Source organism: Pelecanus crispus, chromosome 7, assembly GCF_030463565.1.
Source record: "Pelecanus crispus isolate bPelCri1 chromosome 7, bPelCri1.pri, whole genome shotgun sequence".
Taxonomy (NCBI): Eukaryota; Metazoa; Chordata; class Aves; order Pelecaniformes; family Pelecanidae; genus Pelecanus; species Pelecanus crispus.
Genome location: NC_134649.1, coordinates 45,091,146 through 45,109,693, shown reverse-complemented (window position 1 = coordinate 45,109,693; position 18,548 = coordinate 45,091,146). Strand labels below are relative to the sequence as shown.

General features: G+C 38.5%; 1 protein-coding gene across 2 annotated transcripts in view; it reads right to left on the bottom strand.

The window, feature by feature from the left end:
- TAFA1 (TAFA chemokine like family member 1) overlaps positions 1-18,548 on the bottom strand; it is a 234,798-nt gene that overhangs the window by 48,718 nt on the left and 167,532 nt on the right. The window contains exon 2 of one of the 2 annotated variants that reach the window (XM_075714316.1): positions 1,858-1,998. In XM_075714316.1, the coding sequence (XP_075570431.1) occupies positions 1,858-1,998 (141 nt within the window). The remainder of the gene's footprint in view (positions 1-1,857; positions 1,999-18,548) is intronic. The other variant, XM_075714317.1, reaches the window with a different exon arrangement.

Below are 18,548 nucleotides of genomic sequence, written 5' to 3'. Positions count from 1 at the left end.
CATTGTTTTATCCTTACTCCTTTCAAAATTCCAGACAATAACATTTCTTTTCATTGTAATCCTGACAGAGCAATTAGGCTCCAGTCCACACCTGCACCTGACTTTTTTTTCTTACCACTGTATTCTTTGAGCTCCTCTTCTCTGAACAAAATTATGAGATCTGAATTAATGGTGTCTCTCTGCTCTATCTGGTGCCTCTGTTTTTCATGACCTGCTAAAGAACACGAAATTCATCAAGGCTTGTACAGCTGATCTTTGGTTAAGACCGCTGTAGGTTTCACCTACATTTTTATGAGTGTGCTTAACAGAAAAAGAAAAGCTTCTTTTTATCAGGGTAATTAAGCAATAACAGAATGACAGAATGTGGATTAAAGTGTAATCATTCACAGGTGCATACATAGTGTGTTTTTAGTCATGAGTTCAGAAGCTGAGTCGCATTCCCAGTGTAACAAGCTATGAATTATTGCCTCATAATTTAAAAATTTGAAAGCGTTTTTGAAATAATAGTTTCTTTCTCTCTTTAATATATAATCTGGATACCTACACACCACAAATACTCACTGAGAAAACATGAGGTTCTTATTCCTCCAAGCCAGCCCCAATCTCTCATCTTTTTACTGTTGAATGTGCAAACCTCAGAGCTTTGTCTATGCAGTCCACTATGCCCACCAAGACTCCTGTCTAACTCTGGGCTACAGTTGGAACAGCCCCTGCTCCCTTGCTAGTGCCTTCGCAGCATGTGATTGAGGAAAGGTACCCAGAAGAAACCATTTTTCCCAATGTTTGCTTGTACAGGTCCTCCCTCTCACTCACTTGCAGGGAAGCAAAGACCCAAAGAGGAAACATTGGGTGCTTCCAAAACCTGCAGCTACGCTGCCACCCCTGGACATCCAGCCACGGGAAGGATGAGGAGACCCCCGGGCAGTGCCCACTTCAACTCTAGCCAAAACGACCCCTGGCTCTTTGAAGCACCTTTGGGCTGCAGGGTGGTATAAACAATGGCACCAGATGTTTACCATAAAGAGTAGTGGGGAACTTTTATGAGATGTTCTGTTTCACAAAGCTGCTGCACAGAGGGATTCTGCAACATGGAAAGGCTTGTTTGGGAAGGGTAACTAATGGGATTAGTACCACTTACTCTCCAGCTTCTTATGCGATTTATATTTTGCCAAACACTTCCAAGCCATGGCCCTCTCCCTGATTACTGCATGGTTTCACCTTGCAACGGTGGCAGGGGAGCCCCAGAGAGGAATACACAGAGCTCCCTGTGGAGCTAGACCCGATACGAAACCCAGATACAAATAACATGATGTTTTTCCTTCAGCAAAAAAATCCCTATGACAAGAAACAGCACCAGTGATTTCAAAAGACAAAGATTTTTTCCTAGCTTTCTGTAATGTTTGTTACAGGACAAGACCACAGGATTCGTTTATTTATTGGTTTTGCCACTGACTTTTCAAATGGCTAATTAAATCAAAATGAATGGTTGTTGTCCTTTGAAATATTTGTGAATCAAAACTAATGTGGCACTGGGGGGGCCCTGTGAAGTGACGCATGGGATAATTTTGTCCAGTTATTTATTAAGGGCTTGATCCTGCCACAGAATCTATTATACTTATCTAAGATCCTGTACTAAATGCTATACTCTTATTTTTGTGAGTAAATCTTACTGTGACCCATGTGCACAGAACCATGCACTACAGTAGCAAGCGAGATGGTGTAAATACATGCTTATGCTTATAGATTTTTCTATTTTGTTAAATAGAGAACACAACAAAGTTCCTATGCATAGTCTACAGACTTAAAGCTATTTACTGGATGGTACACAGAGACATATATATAGGAGGAGCTACTTGCCATCAACACAGGAAGGTCTGTTTCTTGTAGTCCCAGCCACTTTCCCAGGTAGACAGGAGCATTTTACTGTTTGTGATCTTTCCTCAATTCGATTCTTATTACAGCATCTGTGTGCTGCTATAACTTCACACGTTCCTCCTTCTGGCAAAAAAGAAAAAAGAAAAAAAGAAAAAAAGAAAAAGAGAATATTGACACTCTGATTAGGAAGAGCAGTAGTGGCTAATCAAAGCACCCAGGCGTGCTCCTGTCTGTGTCTCTGCAGGGCTTCTATACAGGTGGGATTACAACGTTACTTCTCCCGTTATACATGCTCCTGAATAAGTCAGGTTCTGCTATATTTCAGTTTTAATAGGAAATGCAGATAAATACCCCTCTACAGCAGATATAGCTTGCCTGTCTTGTATTAGAAGCTTCTCTGATATCAGCAGAATTTTTGGCCTAAAAATTACTGTGTCAAGGTATGGGCCTAAAGAAACGTAGGTAAGATACTACAGTAAATGTGCAACCACTGTTGGCTTATTTTATTCTTGTAATATTGGAGGCCTCTTCCCCAAATATTCTCTTGTAAAAGGACAGGGGCTAAGAGAATCCATCTAGAAATAAGCTTTTCTCCAAATATTTGATTCTATACCAGGACTCAGCCCTTAGGGAAAGACAATCAGCGTCTGCAAATTACGGGACGGTCCAACAGCACTTCCCTTTGCTACCCCACTCACTAAATTGGCAGGTTTAAGGGCAGGAAACATTCCCATTGTGTGCAAGATCATCAGGCTTAATTTGTCCTCTCCCAAATTGTTCTTTATTAACATTTGCAATACTTTGATTAGATGGGGAACACAAAGGAATGATAGGCAGATAGACGGTGGCTTAAGGTTTATGACTATTTGGTGCTTGTGCCATATGTTACACACAGAAATGAAGTGTCAAGTGTATTATTCCCATTCACCTTAGCAGTGCGGTGCAAGGAGATGAGACACCACAGTGGGCTAATGCACTGCCCAAGTAATTTCTTGATTCCTCAGTTCAGACTGTATTTAGCTCATAATCACCAAGTATTTAATAGTGCCAGTCTGTTCCCCACAGATATCTGGCTACTTCATGAAATTGCGGCATAAATTTGGCAGGATTTGTTTAAACTTAGCACAAAACATCGTGCACAGCCTACTAAAGAGCAGGATGTGTAAGAAGGTTTGCTAGGTTTGCTAGAAAAACATTATTACTTTATGCTGCTATGAAATTCTAACTGTACGTTGCTTTTACTATAACATAAAAAGCATTACTCCTATCTTTGTCTTTCACTCTCCTTTTTGAAACAACTTTGGGAGCTTTTGAACAGTACAGTAACCCTGCAGGCAGGTAGGAGAATAAGCAGTGCTGAGACGCTGATCCACGTCTGGCTGTGAACAAGGGGTTTTGGAAGAGGTCAGGGAGTCCAGTGGCATCTCCCTGCACAGGAGCGTGTCCTGTTACCTGGTGATTCTACAAATGTGGGATTTCTGTAGCGAAGCGCTGGTGTAGATGGGCAGGGAGGAACATCCCTTGACTATATGCTGTTAAGGTCATATGGTGGTATGTCATAAAGTGTACCCACAGTATGAAGTGGTACAACAACTACCAATGAACAGGGACTCCACAAAGTGTGGAAACGTTTTATAATATTAAATTTTCAAACAACTGACCTTCCAGGGTGAGTCAGTGGATGAAAGCCTGTGAATGTCCATTAGAGTAAATGAGCTTAGGTTGCATGGTCATGGGGTTAAGCACTGATGATTTTGCAAGCATGAGACAAGACTAACTCTGCAGTAAATATTTAACTCATCTGGAGAGAAATGCTGCTTCATGTATTAGTTATTAGGTGCATTTGGCCTGCTGACACAAGCTTTTTGAAAGCCAATAGGTGCCACAGAAGAGAGATCCCAACAATTCAGAAAGCCATCATCTGACAAACGGTCTTTTAAGTGTTTCTTAGGAGTAAGAGGAATTGTGACAATCAACCCAGCCCCAAATGCTTGTATTTTTCTATGAAGCAATTCTTCAGATAAACTCCCTGTTCTCCCATCCAAATTATATTGAAAGCAATGAAAACACTCCCATTGGTTTAATTCATCTTATGGTCATGCCCTAAGAGAAGAAAGATTTGTGATTTTATTGATTGCAACTTCAACAATAAAGATAATGTACGCAGTAATAAGCATTTGTAATTTTAGACTACGTAGACTGTGTGGTAAATATCTGTGAATAAGCTAAATGCTTAATTTTCTCTATTAATTTGCTGTATGAGTACTAATAACAATATGAGCTAGCTTTGCTTATTTGGTTATCTATTCAAAATAATGGGTTGTGGTGGATGAGCTTTATAACACCTTTAATTGTTATGTGGAAACTCAAGTTTCTGCAGCAATAAAGAATTTAACTCAAAGTGTGTAGTTGTTTAGGAGTGGCAAAACATAATGAAACTATAAAACCAATGAAAAAACACTTTTTTTTTAACCACCAGACAGTTAAGTACATTAATTGGAACTTTTATCTGCATAGGCTATAACTGTAATGCAAATAATAATAACAATAACAGTAATAAAAAGAACCTTCCCAGTGCTGACACAGAAGAAAAAATCCATCTCATACGGAGAAAGTTATGTGTGTTACACACCCAGTTTTCCTGCAAAATTTGTTATGTGGGATCAGACTTTTCCATTAAAGCATGTTTAGCCTATGAATTACCACTGGATAGCATTGCATGCAATGTGTTTTGCTGGTATATATTTTAGTAACCATGCATGTGCATGTTAGACTTTTTAAAAGCTATATACAAAATGGGAATAGACAGAGATACCCAGACAAATACAAATGGACACAGTGAGACTAGGCAAAAACCTGATTTAAAAAGCACACTCTTGATTACCTTAGTCACAGAAATATATATACCACAAATATACTGTGGGAGGAGGTTCAACTTAAATCAGTATTTCAGCTGTACAGATGAGGAAACAAGTTAGAGCAGGGAGAGGAACATGAATCAGTCTTCAGTTTCCAATGAAAAAAAATTAACATGTTTAGATGTATATGTGAAGTACCTTTTTATTCTGTGATTTTTATTTTTTATTTCCAACTTTCTTTTTTTTTTGGGGGGGGGGGGGGGGGGGGAGGGAGGGGAGGGGAGGAGGGAGAGCACCAAGAAATGCTGTAATACCAATTTCTGAGGACTTCCGCTCCTGAGCCAGTGATTTTTTCTCAGTGGTTCTTCTAGGTTATGGGAAGACCTGGTGAGATGTTACAGTGCTGGGAGTCCTGAAAAAATGTGAATTATTGACCTGATAGGCTGTAAGTGCAGCAAAAGTTTAAATGCTTGTCACAAAGAACAGAAATGTCTTTTTTTTTGGAAGTTTATGGTCTATTGAACTAAGGTAGCTTCTGGCTTTGTTTCCACAATAACAGCCTCATCCAACTCATTCGAGTCAACAGGGGATTTGCCATTGATCTTAAAAGGAGAGGAAAGGGCCCTAAAATCCTCTAAGTAAGTGTCTTCTGAATGTTTTGTTGACAGTTACATTTCATGAAGTGTCTGCCTTATCCACTTGGCAAGAAAAACAGCTTATGTTTTTTTAATCCCCTCCTGCCCCAAGAAAATCAGAAAAAGATTAGAAATGGAATAGGAACTTGTAAATCAGGAATAGCTTTGCTCTTTCTTCAAGAAGCCTTGGAGGTAAATGAAAATGTCCTAACACGACTTATATCCTCTTCATACCAAACAAGAGCAGGACTTGTTAGTAAGAACAGCTGACCCCTTCTGAGTGCTCAGTTCACAGGGTGCCCTCAACTTTGCGTGAAGGAAAGGTGATGCCTACCAAAGCAAGAGGGACAGAACTGGCTGCTGGGAAGGATTCTGGGCTACTGAAGATGGCAACTATCTGTGGCGATACGACTGTGCTCATATGTCCTAGCCTTTCAGAAGTCTGTTCTACATAGGCTTAAAACACAAAACTGTGAAATTATATATCATTCTTACTGTAAAGCAGGGACAACTGTTTGTTACTCCTGCAAATGGTTTAATTCTAATTGGAGGACACTGAACTCCTGAAATCATGTTCGTTTTTGTCTCTGTTATAAAGCCACCTTGAGTTTACACACCACAGAGTGAAATATTTTATCATAAGCATAAGCCTACTGTGGGTGGCTGTGATTTAAAATATCTAATCATCTATAGGGTCTGAGTGCATGCCTGGCAGAAGCCAAAAAGCCATCTTCTAGTCATCTCTGTTTTTTATATCTCTAGCTGAGAGGTAATAATAAAAGCATATTTTGCACTTCAAAATTATAACTCGCCTCTGTATTCTAGCCAAGCCTGAACTTATCAGTAAACAAACATAAAAAAGGCAAACAGCAGTACTGATTTGTGTTATACATTGTGGAAGTCATTAACTATGACTCAGGTAGCAAAACTTATATGTTCTGTCTTTGACAGTGATGACAATTTAATAGTATTTGACTCTGCTGAGTTACATGGAGCATCCTGCAGCAATGAGAGAGGTTGTTTATCAAAATGATAAACATGTTTTCATTTCCTCCTTGGCTGCATGTATGTGATCAGAAGTCTAAGGCCATCAAGAATTCACTTATTCTGGCCACCAGGCAGACATTAAGCTATTCAGGACCATCTGTGCTTGAAATGAGTTCCATTTAATGGACCTTCCTAGGGCAGGTCAGTCATAATGAATGCATGTGTGCATGAATGCATGAGCAAAGCACCGCTTAGGTGAGACTTCTTGGGTTGTTTGGCGGAGGCACAGACCGTTGATAGATAAGATATGCCTTTCTTTTTGGGGTCATATGCCCAGTGATTTTAGAATTCAGATCCTCTGTTACATTTGCTTCTATCTCATCGTCAATGCACCACGCAACCTAATCCAGTTGAAGGTTGTTTTAAGAACTTGTTCATGTTACTTGCAAAAGAATAGTGATACCCAAACAACTTCAGGGGCTTTGCTGGTGAAATTCTGCCCTCTGTTACACCATAAGCAATCCACCATGGGATATGAGCAAAGGAAATCATATGGACCAATTTTATCAACATTTCCAGACAGTTCATTAGGACTATTACTGGTTTTGATAGCTCTATTTATTTATACAGCTTCAGGTAGACAGTCTATATTCCAGTGTAATCATTCTGCTTGGGGTCATATACCCATATGTTATTCTGGTAAATGCTTAAGTATGTGCAGATGTTGCTAGACCTAGGAGATCAGAGAAAACTTTAAACAGACTTAAATTCTTTAGACTTCAAGCAAATGTTTAACAAAGTAACAGTAAAAGTTCTTCAGACACTTGAAGACTTTCTGAAAAAGTGCTTACAGAAACTAATGGGTAAAAAAAGATTGCACCCTTTCCACCTCATGTCTTTATACAAACATCCTAGAGAAAGAAAAGACAACCCTGTGATAGCCATTTTTACATTTGCTAAAAAGAATTCAGATTTGCAGTTTGAAGACTTTGCAGTTTGAATAAGCTTTGGAAACTTCCCAGGTTTAATTAATACATAAGCTTTAATCAAAATGTTTATTCCAGCTAATGTGACAGAACCACAGACTACACTGCACTCAGGGGAAAGTACTATACTATACTTTACCTTAAGAAATAAGAAGCCACTACTATGTTACTTACAAAATATCGTTTTTGCTTCTGACAGGCATATGTAACAGATGGAAAAATAAAGTCCCATGCTACTCCACGAGCCACTTCATAAGTGAACAAATAAAAGACTCCTCATAGCCACAGTGCAATTACACTCCCATTTTTGTTTTGCATATAATCCACTGACACTCTGTATCTGCTCCAGAAGGCAAAGGATCAAGCTTACAGGATACATTTCTGCACACAGAGGAGTGTGCATTTCTGTGTATGGAGAGTGATAATGGCTGCAGAGAAATCAGACAGGGCTTAGGGTTTTTACTCATTTTTATAAGGTCGAGGCTAACTGCACCTCAGCTGCCAGAGTGCCATCAGTTCCTATGAAGTTACAAAACAGTTGAATTTGGCCCATGAACTTCAAGTAGCACAAAGGTACCATCAAAAAATGGACCCAAGTATAAAAAGTTAGCATTAATCCATACTTAATTATTTCCCATTATGATAACTGATACAACTAGATTCATGGGCTACTCATTATATATGGAGTTACAATAACCATGGGAATTTGTAACACACCGCACATGCTCCGCAAGCCTCCTGGTTATATACTGGATTTTTTTCGCCCAGTGGATCAGAATAGACTGCAGGGGTCTGTTGACTAAATTTATATTTATATTTTCATTAATATTCAGTATTTTCATTGTTAATTATGTGGGATATATATTATTTTCAGTTTGGGAAGTCTCTATGCAACTGCAGAAACTTGAGCGATTCCCACTGTGGGTCATTAAGTTTTAGGTTGAGACATTATTTTCTCAAATGTGGTTGCTATGAAAGGGTTCTGGAGACACCAGGTACCTCCTCTAAAGAAAATGCTATTTGTTTACAAAAGACCAGAACAAGTAGTTCATGAGGAGTGTGGCTAGTGAAACTTGGTTTCCCCTGGATTTGCACCTTGAGGTTCATTTCAAACTCCTGTTGAGCTTCTTCCGATGTCTAGGTCACCTGAAAAAGTACTCTTGGAGGTCACAACTCAGCAGGGAGCCCATAGGCCTCTTTCCTGGTGGGTGATGCAATGTTCCCATTCAGTTCAGGCCCCAATTTCTGTACCACTGATACAACAACCCTATTTCTAGTAAGACAGAAATGTATTGCTTTGGTTCACATTGACCCATTGCACACATGGCCAGAGTCTGGAGAAGAACTGCTGGACAAAGCAGGTCAGCTACAGATGGAAACTAGATTTCATACTAAGCCAAAGTTTTGACCAATTCTGGAGTCAGAATTCAGAAGCTAAGAGGGGCAATGAGCATTCGGCACAGGCATCTCTTGTTATTTACGGTGCTATAAGCTAATTTTCCAAGAGTAGTCTCAACAGAAAAGGCCATTTCCATGAAACCAAACTTTTCCAAAAAAATCCATAACAAAAGAATTTCTAGAAGAAAATAATATCTTTGCAACATATTGTTCAGCAGAATGTTAATATTTCATTTGAATACTAACTCCTTTTTTTTATTTGTATTTTATTTCCCATTCAGTATAATAGGGGAAGCAGGATATGCAAAGCTCTAATTAGCACATGGATTTGTAGTCTTTTACAATTTTCTACTAATGCTCTCTGCCATCAGCCACAGGAGGCTTTTTATCTGTGAGATTTACAGATTCTTATACTTACACCCAGAATAGACTCTGATCCTCAAGAACTGGTTTATTCACAGAAATTAAAAATAAGTATTTTTTTGTAAAGGAGAAATGGTACAGATTCTACTCTTGAATTCACAAAGAAAACCCAGAGCACACCAGTGTATGAGATGTGGGTGGATCTAGGGCAAGCTTATGGATTTCCATATCAAACCAATATACACACTAGAGAATAGGTCTTTCTACTAAAGAGCCTTGCAAATTGATCTCCTGAGAAATTTGCACAGGACCTTATTCTTATGCATATTTTTTAAAAAAAAGTCTCTTAAAGATGAATCAAAGGAAAAATGGTATCCAGAAAAACAAGAGAGTCTTCTAGCAGCTACTGCCTCTGGCACATTGCATCTTAAATGGCAATGCAATAACCAGCGTCAGCTGAAGTATTTGAGAGGACAACAGGGCAAGAGTGGTTGGAGAGGAATGCTGATGAGCAATTTGCTTCTAGCTGTTATTGAAGCAGAGTTATGGGTAGTTTTAATTATGATTTTGCATGCACGTGTACAGTATACACATACGCAAAAATGGCAGATTTTATGAGAAAATCTCGCCTACTGTGTGTGTATGCTGTCGTTGATAGACAGCAAAGTGAAAGCAATCGGACAGAGCTGCCTGCAGAGGACCTTACACATACCCCATACATTTGATTGCTTTTTTTGTCACAGGGAATATTGAAAGTGAATTGTAATAGGTACTGTTAGCATTCTTGTATTGATGAACTACAAAAAGCTGATATATAACTCACAAGGCAGCCAAGAATCCAATGTTCTCTTAGTGGGGATCTTCAGTCTTTTAATGAGATTTTTTTACTTCAAAGGGAGATCAACTTACAGCAACTTTGAGAAATGGAGGTCAGAAATTAGAAATCTTGGTGGGATTTACAGCTCTGGAATGCCATTAAGAGATGTCTATGAAGAGGCAGGACTTTGAAAATTCAGAAAGAAAAGAATGTTATTTTTGAGAAATAACTTAAGTCCCACATCAAAAAGTAATAGGCATTATGACTCTAAATTTCATTGACTTTCAGTGAGATATGACATTCCTAAAGGTCTATATCACTTGTAAATGGGATTTCTTGGTCTAAATGATGTAGGCTTAGTAAGGCTGAACATAAAATCTGCAAGTATCTTTAAAAAAATCTTGCCCTTAGTCACTTGGGTGGTTTGGAAAATTTAATATTTGATTTGTCAGAGAGCATAAAAAAAACCCCCAGTTTGGGCAAAATAGATGTAATATGCCTGCATTGAAGCAGTGCTCCTCCTATAACTTAAACTGCAGGCAGCAGTATAAAACTAGAGATTAAAAAGACCCATTATGCTGTTCTGATCATTGCTTTGCAGCTGAACAATTCTTCCCCAGAACAAATTTTCTAGGTGACAAAGCTGTGGAGAAATGAACATTGCTGCTGCTGATCAGAAACAAACATTTCTAATATTGGCATCCCCAGTTCCTTGCCAGAGCACAGTGAAAATCCTAAGTGGAATTAGGCATGAAAATATCCTAACAAGAAAATTTGGGTGAACCACAGAATATTGTTCTTGGGGCCTCAAAATGTTGTTCTAAATGCTGCCAGCAAAAGGCAACCAAAGAATGGATGTTAAGTTAAATGAGTCTTAGAAAAGGCACACAATGAAAGAAAGATAGGATAACTCTCTTTTCAGATGGAATAATTAGGCTGATAAGAAATATGTGATTTTGGCACAGCTGCTGATGAGAAATGAATATAGAAGTGTGTGTGAGAAGCAGTTACTAAGAAAGGATTTAGAAATTATTCTATGTCAACCATGCGAGCACTGTTTGGTCCTGCCAGAGTCTTGCTCTTGCCCAACAGTCTTTCCCCAAGCACCCCAATGTTTCCAGATCTCTAAAACTGCCTAATCCTTTTATGAAATGTCTTCATCTTCAGCCTACTCTCCAAATTGGGAAACTATATTACTTTACCCATCAACCTCAAAAGAGACCCAAAATTGCTTATTGCACTCATAACATATCCTTTATTATTTCATATGATACATGAAAATCTCACACTTTTAGGATTTCTGTTAAATATTAATGAATAAATCTACTGATTACAAAGAAGATCAGCAATAACCAACTTTAAAATCCAGGCTTTCAGTCAAGACAAAATGATGGAAAAGCAGAACAATGCTGCTTTATACAATTTGTCTTTTGATATGAATGCTGCAGGTAAATTTATCCCCAGATAATTTTATCCACTAAGGTGATTAGCCTATGGAGAGTCTATGACATGTTTACTGAGCAGGGTAACACAGGTTATGGTAATGCTTTTGTCATGCTTTATAAATGTGTGAGGTGTTTTTTATGAAGTAGTTAGATAAGGGGTGGTGAAAGTAATGTGACCCATAAAGAATGTACAGCGATGAAGAGCTAGGATTGCAGAGATGCTATAGACAGACTGATATAGAGAATTACACCCAGTGCAGAAGCCGCATTAATCTTCCAAAGAATGGCAATAAATAAAATAACAAGGAGGAACAGGACTAAAAGAATTTGGCCAATGTATAAAACTGAGGTGGGATCAAAGTGAAGATGTTTTGAATGGGTTGTCTTACAGATGAGGTGTCTTGCTATAGTGGCAGTAACATTTTCGTCAATGGGGTTGACCACATTGCAAAATCCACAAAAAGGAAAACAAAGGACCGTAAGTTACAGCATATGTAATGAAAATGTCACTGTACAGGTGCCGTGTGCTACAAGCAGCAGCAGTAAATTCTATATTCTGCTGCAGCTAAGCAATGTCAAGCCATCATTTCTCAGTCATTTTTCAGTGGACGAGTGTGCACATTATCCCACCCCATATATTCCTAGAGTCATTCACACCGTGACCACCAGTAGCTGGTCCTACATTTGAGTAGAAAATGATACCTTTGCCAGGAACTGACTGTATAATGGTACAGAAGGACAGAGCATGTAACTGAGGGAACAGAAGCAATCAGTTGGTTTTGCATGGAAAGCATTTTACGCTGCATACATTATCCATAGAAGAACCTGGTAGTCTCCAGCCTAAGGAATTTATAGCACACTCATTACTGAACTTTATTTAGCTTCAAGCAGTCAAACACTTCAGTAAATGTTACAGACTGGATATGTGAACAGCAATATTTTAATTTTCAGACTACTATACTGTGGTTATAAATTAATGAGTTAAAAAAATTCTCTCTCAAAATAATCTATTTCCTCCAGACCTAAGCATGATTAAGCTGTTTTACTACTGGTCATTACCAAACTACGTCTGAGGAAGAGGGAGGAAAACAGAGGATGACATGGGGTTCAGACCTTACTGTTCTCAAAATTTAACTCTTCAGTGCAGCCTATTCTATGGGAAGCCTTAGTGGAAGGGTGGTTGCCTCCTCCTCACCAAAATTTTAAGGGAGAGGACAATGGCAATATTTTATTTCATGGTGACTTTTGGTTCCTCTTATTTTCATCTTTTTGTTTTGTTTTGGTGACATTTATCTCAAACAAATCAAGTCCGACTGATTTTCTCTTTTTCCAAACTACTTTAAACATTGCCAAGACCTCCTTTCCCCTACATTTTCCCATAGTCACTATCCTGAGCTGCCTTTTTTTGCATGAGTCTCCATGTTTTGATGTGTCTCTCCTCCCTGTTTCTGTTGATGAGCAATATTTTACTTCCTGTCACCTTGATTTGCTTGGTCTTTCCGCTCCAGCTCTCAGCATACAATTCTAACCATGATTTATTCTGGTTCCCCTCTCTCTCTTTTTACCTTTCTTGCAACTGCATTGGATGTTTCTCTCTTTGACAATTTCTTTCTCGTCTCTCTTGGAGCTCCTGGTGAACAACACAATGCAGCACTACCTCCTGATAATTGATCATCTGGCTCCTGTTCAGATTTGTACTGCTTCTTTGAATACATGTGCAATTCAGTTCGCTCTGTTCCCTTATAATATGAATAAAAAGGGCTGCATACTTGAGTGGAAATACATGAAGTCTAGTGAGCAAATAATTTCCTACTTTGAAAGCAACGTGTGATACATTACAGCATTGGCTTCAAATTCATATTAATTTATTTTTTATTAGTTAAATAGTAGCAGTGTGCTGGGATCTCTGTAGTTAGCAGAACCAAAGAGGCCAGGCAGAAAATACATTTATTTTTCTCTCTCCTGTATACCCTTGGTGATGATCAGTATTCATCCAAATACTATCTCTGAGAATTTGGAATAGGCTTTCTTTTAATTAAAGTTGCTTTTTAAACAGATTTTTTTTTTTTTAATTGACACTTCATTGGCAAACATCAATAAATTTCAATTCAAGATAAAATCCCTATGTCTCAGGGGGCATTATAATTCAGCTACTTTTAGCTAATGATTTCCAGTTTCTTTCCTATATAGTACTACAGCCAAGAAACATTATGACATACTCATAGCCTCATCAAAAAGGGGAAAGTATCTTGAAAGCTGAATGTCTCTTATGATCGTGAAGCAGCCATTTTACATTTAAAAATTAAAAAAAAAATCCACTTTTAGTCCAAAATAAACCAAACAATATATTTCAAGGCAATAATGAAAAAAAAAAAAAAAAAAAAAAAGCACGTCCTTATGGATCTACTGCAAATTCCTTAGGAAAAGCAGCTACCCTGATGCACTGCAGATGCCATGCCATGCACGCAAATGGTTCTCCTTCCCTCAGTTCTTCTTAAACTTATCCTGTTGCATGTCCAGCTTTGTCCACTTTCAAGCTAGTTGGAAAAGCATCATTTAATTCAACCCCAAATGTTTTGCTTCAGATAGCTCAGGTTTAACTGCCATCCCCTGGGTTTCACGTACATCCAGGTTGTGCAGCTCCAGATGAGCCCCACCAGAGAATCTACCCTAATACTCTGAACCCCCAGTTCAGCTACCTGAATTTCCAATCTTGAAAGTTTTGGATACTTTTGGATGTAAACTGGGCTCTCATTACAAATAAAAAAAATGAGAAATGCCTGCAAACTAGAAATAGGGCATCTCTGCCAATTCTTTCTAATAGAGTGTTGGAAATTAGAAGCAGAAGAGGTCATCTTGCCCAGTCCTTTCCCAGTATCAAAATGTTTCCCTCTGCACACTCATGAGCATCTTGCTCAATTTATTTTCACATTATTTAAGCAATTGGGCTTCTGCTGGTGCAACAGGGGATCCTCTGAAGATACCATTCTAGCGTTTAATGTGATCTACCATTGGGCTGAACAGCAAAAAAATGTTCTGTGTTTTCTTTTGCTCGGTTTTCCTCATTAGCGCTAATTGTAATGCTATGACCAACTGAACACAACTATTCCCTATTCTATGTTTACAGATGTCAGATATGTTTTAGACGGTCATCACATCCCCCATCATCATTATCACCACTTAGCCAAGCTGTGCATTTGTTGCTTCTCTTCATCTTTCTTCATAAGCCTGCCTCCATCACCTCAATTATGTCTATAGCTCTTCTCTGCATCATTGACATCACTGGTGCTGATGTTTTTAAGATTCCACTATATAACAATAACATTATTATTAATAGTGATAAAAATTCTGTGCTCTTAAGTTGATGAATATTATTATCTCCATTTAAGAGAGGAAATCTGCCTTATTTTCCCAACCCAGCATTTATCTCTAGTCTGTTCTTCAGTACTGTTAACTAAAACATAGACAACCAACATGGGTTAATCAAGTTTCAAAAATATTTGAGCATCAGTGCATAAACTACCAGATACACACGCATTTATCTGTTACTGCTTAGGCACATAGGCACTGTGTAGATAGACAAGGAATGAAAAACAAGAGATAGATAGAAACAGAGACAGATGCTATGTAATAGAAAATCTAGCCAACAGTCTAAGAGTGGAAGAGGAATGCCATATCTAATTGAAATGGCGTTCTGTGCTTTCCAGCAGTGTTCTCAAAAAGGAAAGAGACTATTACCTCCTGCTCTTTGAGAAAATGCCATCACTTTCCTATTTTTTTGATGCCCACTGTAGCAGCTAGCAATTTTCCAGCATTAATAACTGAATGCTTCTTTTCCCCAGATGTATTAGTTCACATTTTTCTAGTTCCACTCGCATTATTTCCTGGGCCTTCAAATTTTTCTGATCCTTTTTATTATGAGTCTTGGACTTCGGTGACATCTCTCATAACACATATTTTAATATCACTGGTAAATGGGCAGAGGCCATGTTTCCTATGAGCCACAATCGGGATAGAGCAGTCCCCAAATATTTATGTTAAAACATAAAAGATGAAAGTGATTTTTTGCTTGGCAGAAAACTAAGCTACCACTTGCAATACCTCTACGGCCCAAAATGAAGTAAGGGGAACAGAGTTTTAAGCCCAACCTGCTAAGATATCCAGCACTGGAAAGATGTGGGTTTCCCTCTTTTTTGAAAAGGAGTCTTCTCCTTACCACTGTCAAACTGCACACTAACAAAGAGGGAATTTAACGTGCAGCCAGGGAAACTACGGACTTTCCACTGAACAGACAAAAATGTAATATCAGAAATACCTTTAAGGCAGGCTTGGTTGACAAACAGGTGTTCTTTCTGTAAGACAGTTTTCTTATTGATCTGTGCTAACATCTTGCAGAAGTGAACAATCTCATTGCCATGTCAAAGGCTAACCATCTGTGAACAAGTAATGTGGCCAGAAAATCCATGTTGCTACAATAATAGCTTTAGGACGTGGGTTTTATTTCAATCACCACAAAAAGAAATCCACAGAAAACATCTAAAAAATTCTTTTTCTGATAAATTAGTGTATCTAGAACAGTACTTTTGCTTACACAAATGACATCTAAATAAATTACAATAATTTACACACTCTGTCAAGCAGGTAAGATAGTGAAATAATTGGAAAGTTCATTTATTCCATTTCATCCTTTGATATCACAATCACCTTCTCACAGTCTCATGCATCGTAGCCCTTCTCTTATTTAGAAAGCATAATTCTCTATGCGGGACAAATCACCTCTTCAGTATCTGAATATATATGTTAATATTTTCAGGATCAGACACTTCTTTTCACATCAATAAACAATATTCAGCCATACTGGAACCAGAATTTTAGACTGAAAGACCATTATGAGGGATTGATATGCAAGCACAGGATCATACTGAGAGACAGACTATTGAATTTATGGTGCTGGAACAGAAATCTAATGGCAGGACTTTCTCAGACCAGGAGATGGTCTTGTGAGAAATTTTCTAGCTCAGTGAGATAGCACTAGGTCCTAAATAATTGTCATGTCAGAAGATGCTGAGGCTGCTGGGCACAAGTTTTGAGTGAGGGATTTAGTAATCTGACTGCTCCCTTAAAAACATGAACCGGGAGCTTCCTTATATCAAGGTCATGAATTACTATTATTATCCTTTGAGAAGTTACTGGACATTGTCCAGCCTATATCTAAGTGTTATGTGTATAGTTTTATCATTGAAAAATCTAAGATTCTGGCTAGATCTGGAAGGCTTAAACTTTGTCCTCCTCCTCACTGGTTATGCTTGGGGAACAGCCTCACGGAGTACCACCAGTGTGACATCCAGAAACAACTGTGGTTCCCATCCTCCTGATGAAGACCTGCAGGGAGCAAAGAAGAGCTCATGGTCTCTTCCACCCAGGCAAGACTGGTGAGAGCACTTGAGTGCAGATGTTTCACTGGTGCAGTCGAATACTAAGATGTGTGGCATAACTAGCAACTAATGAAGTGCAAATTTCTGTACCTTCCCATTTACATCTAAGATGATGGTGTCAGTGCAGAGGGCATGGAGCAGAAAGTGCATGGGCTTGTAACATCTGAGCTCCTGGTCCTGAGCCGCTGTAGAGACAGAGTCAGGGAGGGAATCCTTAACCCAAGACTTTTCAGCTCAGTGCACAGCACAAGCGAAAGCTGGGCTGGGAAGAGGCACAATGGGACACAGCTGCCCAAAATTGCCCATTCTCCTTCCCCGCTTTGTTCATTCATGTTTTCATTGCAGCAATCAAAAGCCTATCATCCCTAGCCAATGTAGGCAAGCTATCTGTGAGGTCTATTCAATTTGTGCATAAATATTCCACTGCTTGCTGCTTTCCAAACAGATCAAATCTCCTCGGCATTTGTGGCCTCCTCCCCACTATTGCTATTTTGTTGGCTTGTTTCAGCTGAAAATTTGCACGATCTTGAAGCATTGATTCCAATTCTTTTTAAACTAGGTTGGATAAAGAAAGTATTGTAGAGACCGACAATAGAAAAAACTGCTGCAGAGCGCTACAATAGAAAATAGAAAATACAGCACTGTCAGTAATTCAGCAAACTCATGGTTCTCTCTTCTTGGGCTCTTTCAACCCAAAACCTCAAAAACAACCAATTGGCACTTCTTGATGTATATTTGCATACTTGTTTACTTTTCAAAGTAATTAGCTTTTAACATATTACTAGGGAGCTGAACAAATGTACCGTATAGTTCCAAAAACAATACAAGAGAAACTGTTTGCATTTGAATGAATTTACTTTGCTGGTACCATGCATGTATCAGCTGAGTGAACACTTAATGTTGAACATTAATTATACAAACAAAAGAAATGGCACAAAGCTGTTGTCTCTGTTAGTTTTCTTCCAAGATTAATCCTTGTTTATGTTAGAGGTTTTGTGTCCTAAATAAATTACTAACTGAGACTGCTTCAAAAGGGATGGTATTTAAGATGATTGAAAATATGCACTGATCAATGTCCTAGACAAACAAGCTCTTAGCTGTTGATGCTCATTCACTGACCCTAACTCAGTAAGAAATTCTTTTTATCATGCTGTGAATTTCATCAGATAGTCATCAACATGATGGACTGATGATAGCTCTGCTCCCTTCTGGCCAGTTATCCAACATATGGGCTTTCCAGTCAGCTGCTCTTGGGTTTATGGCTTTGTTTCTGATCCTCGAGAGAGAGAGAGAGTAAGCACTTGGGCATCAGAACAAAGCAAAAAAGTGTAAAACTGCACCGAAACTTCTTGAAGAAATACAGGTTTACTTAAAGTGAATGTTTAAGCTAAACTCCCCAGATACATTTGGCTGTTGATTTAAAAAAAAAAAAAAAGAAAAAAAAAAAGGGAGAGAGAGAGAGAAATCATTTTGGCAACAGATGATGGCAATCATCTTTGCAAAAGATACAGGATTGCAAATGTCAAAGGCAAGAGATGAAACCAAATCTCCTGTTTCAGCCAAATTCCCTTGGGTAGGAATGAAACACTGTCCTGAGAAAACTTCAATCCCTTCACAAAGTAGCAGATGCCATCTCATCAAGATTATTTTCTAAGAAGTATCGTCCACTACTCTTTGTATCATTCCCATAAGATAGCAAAGTTTAGTTACTGGCTGCCACCCTGCAGATTTTTTAAAGTCCTCCATAGA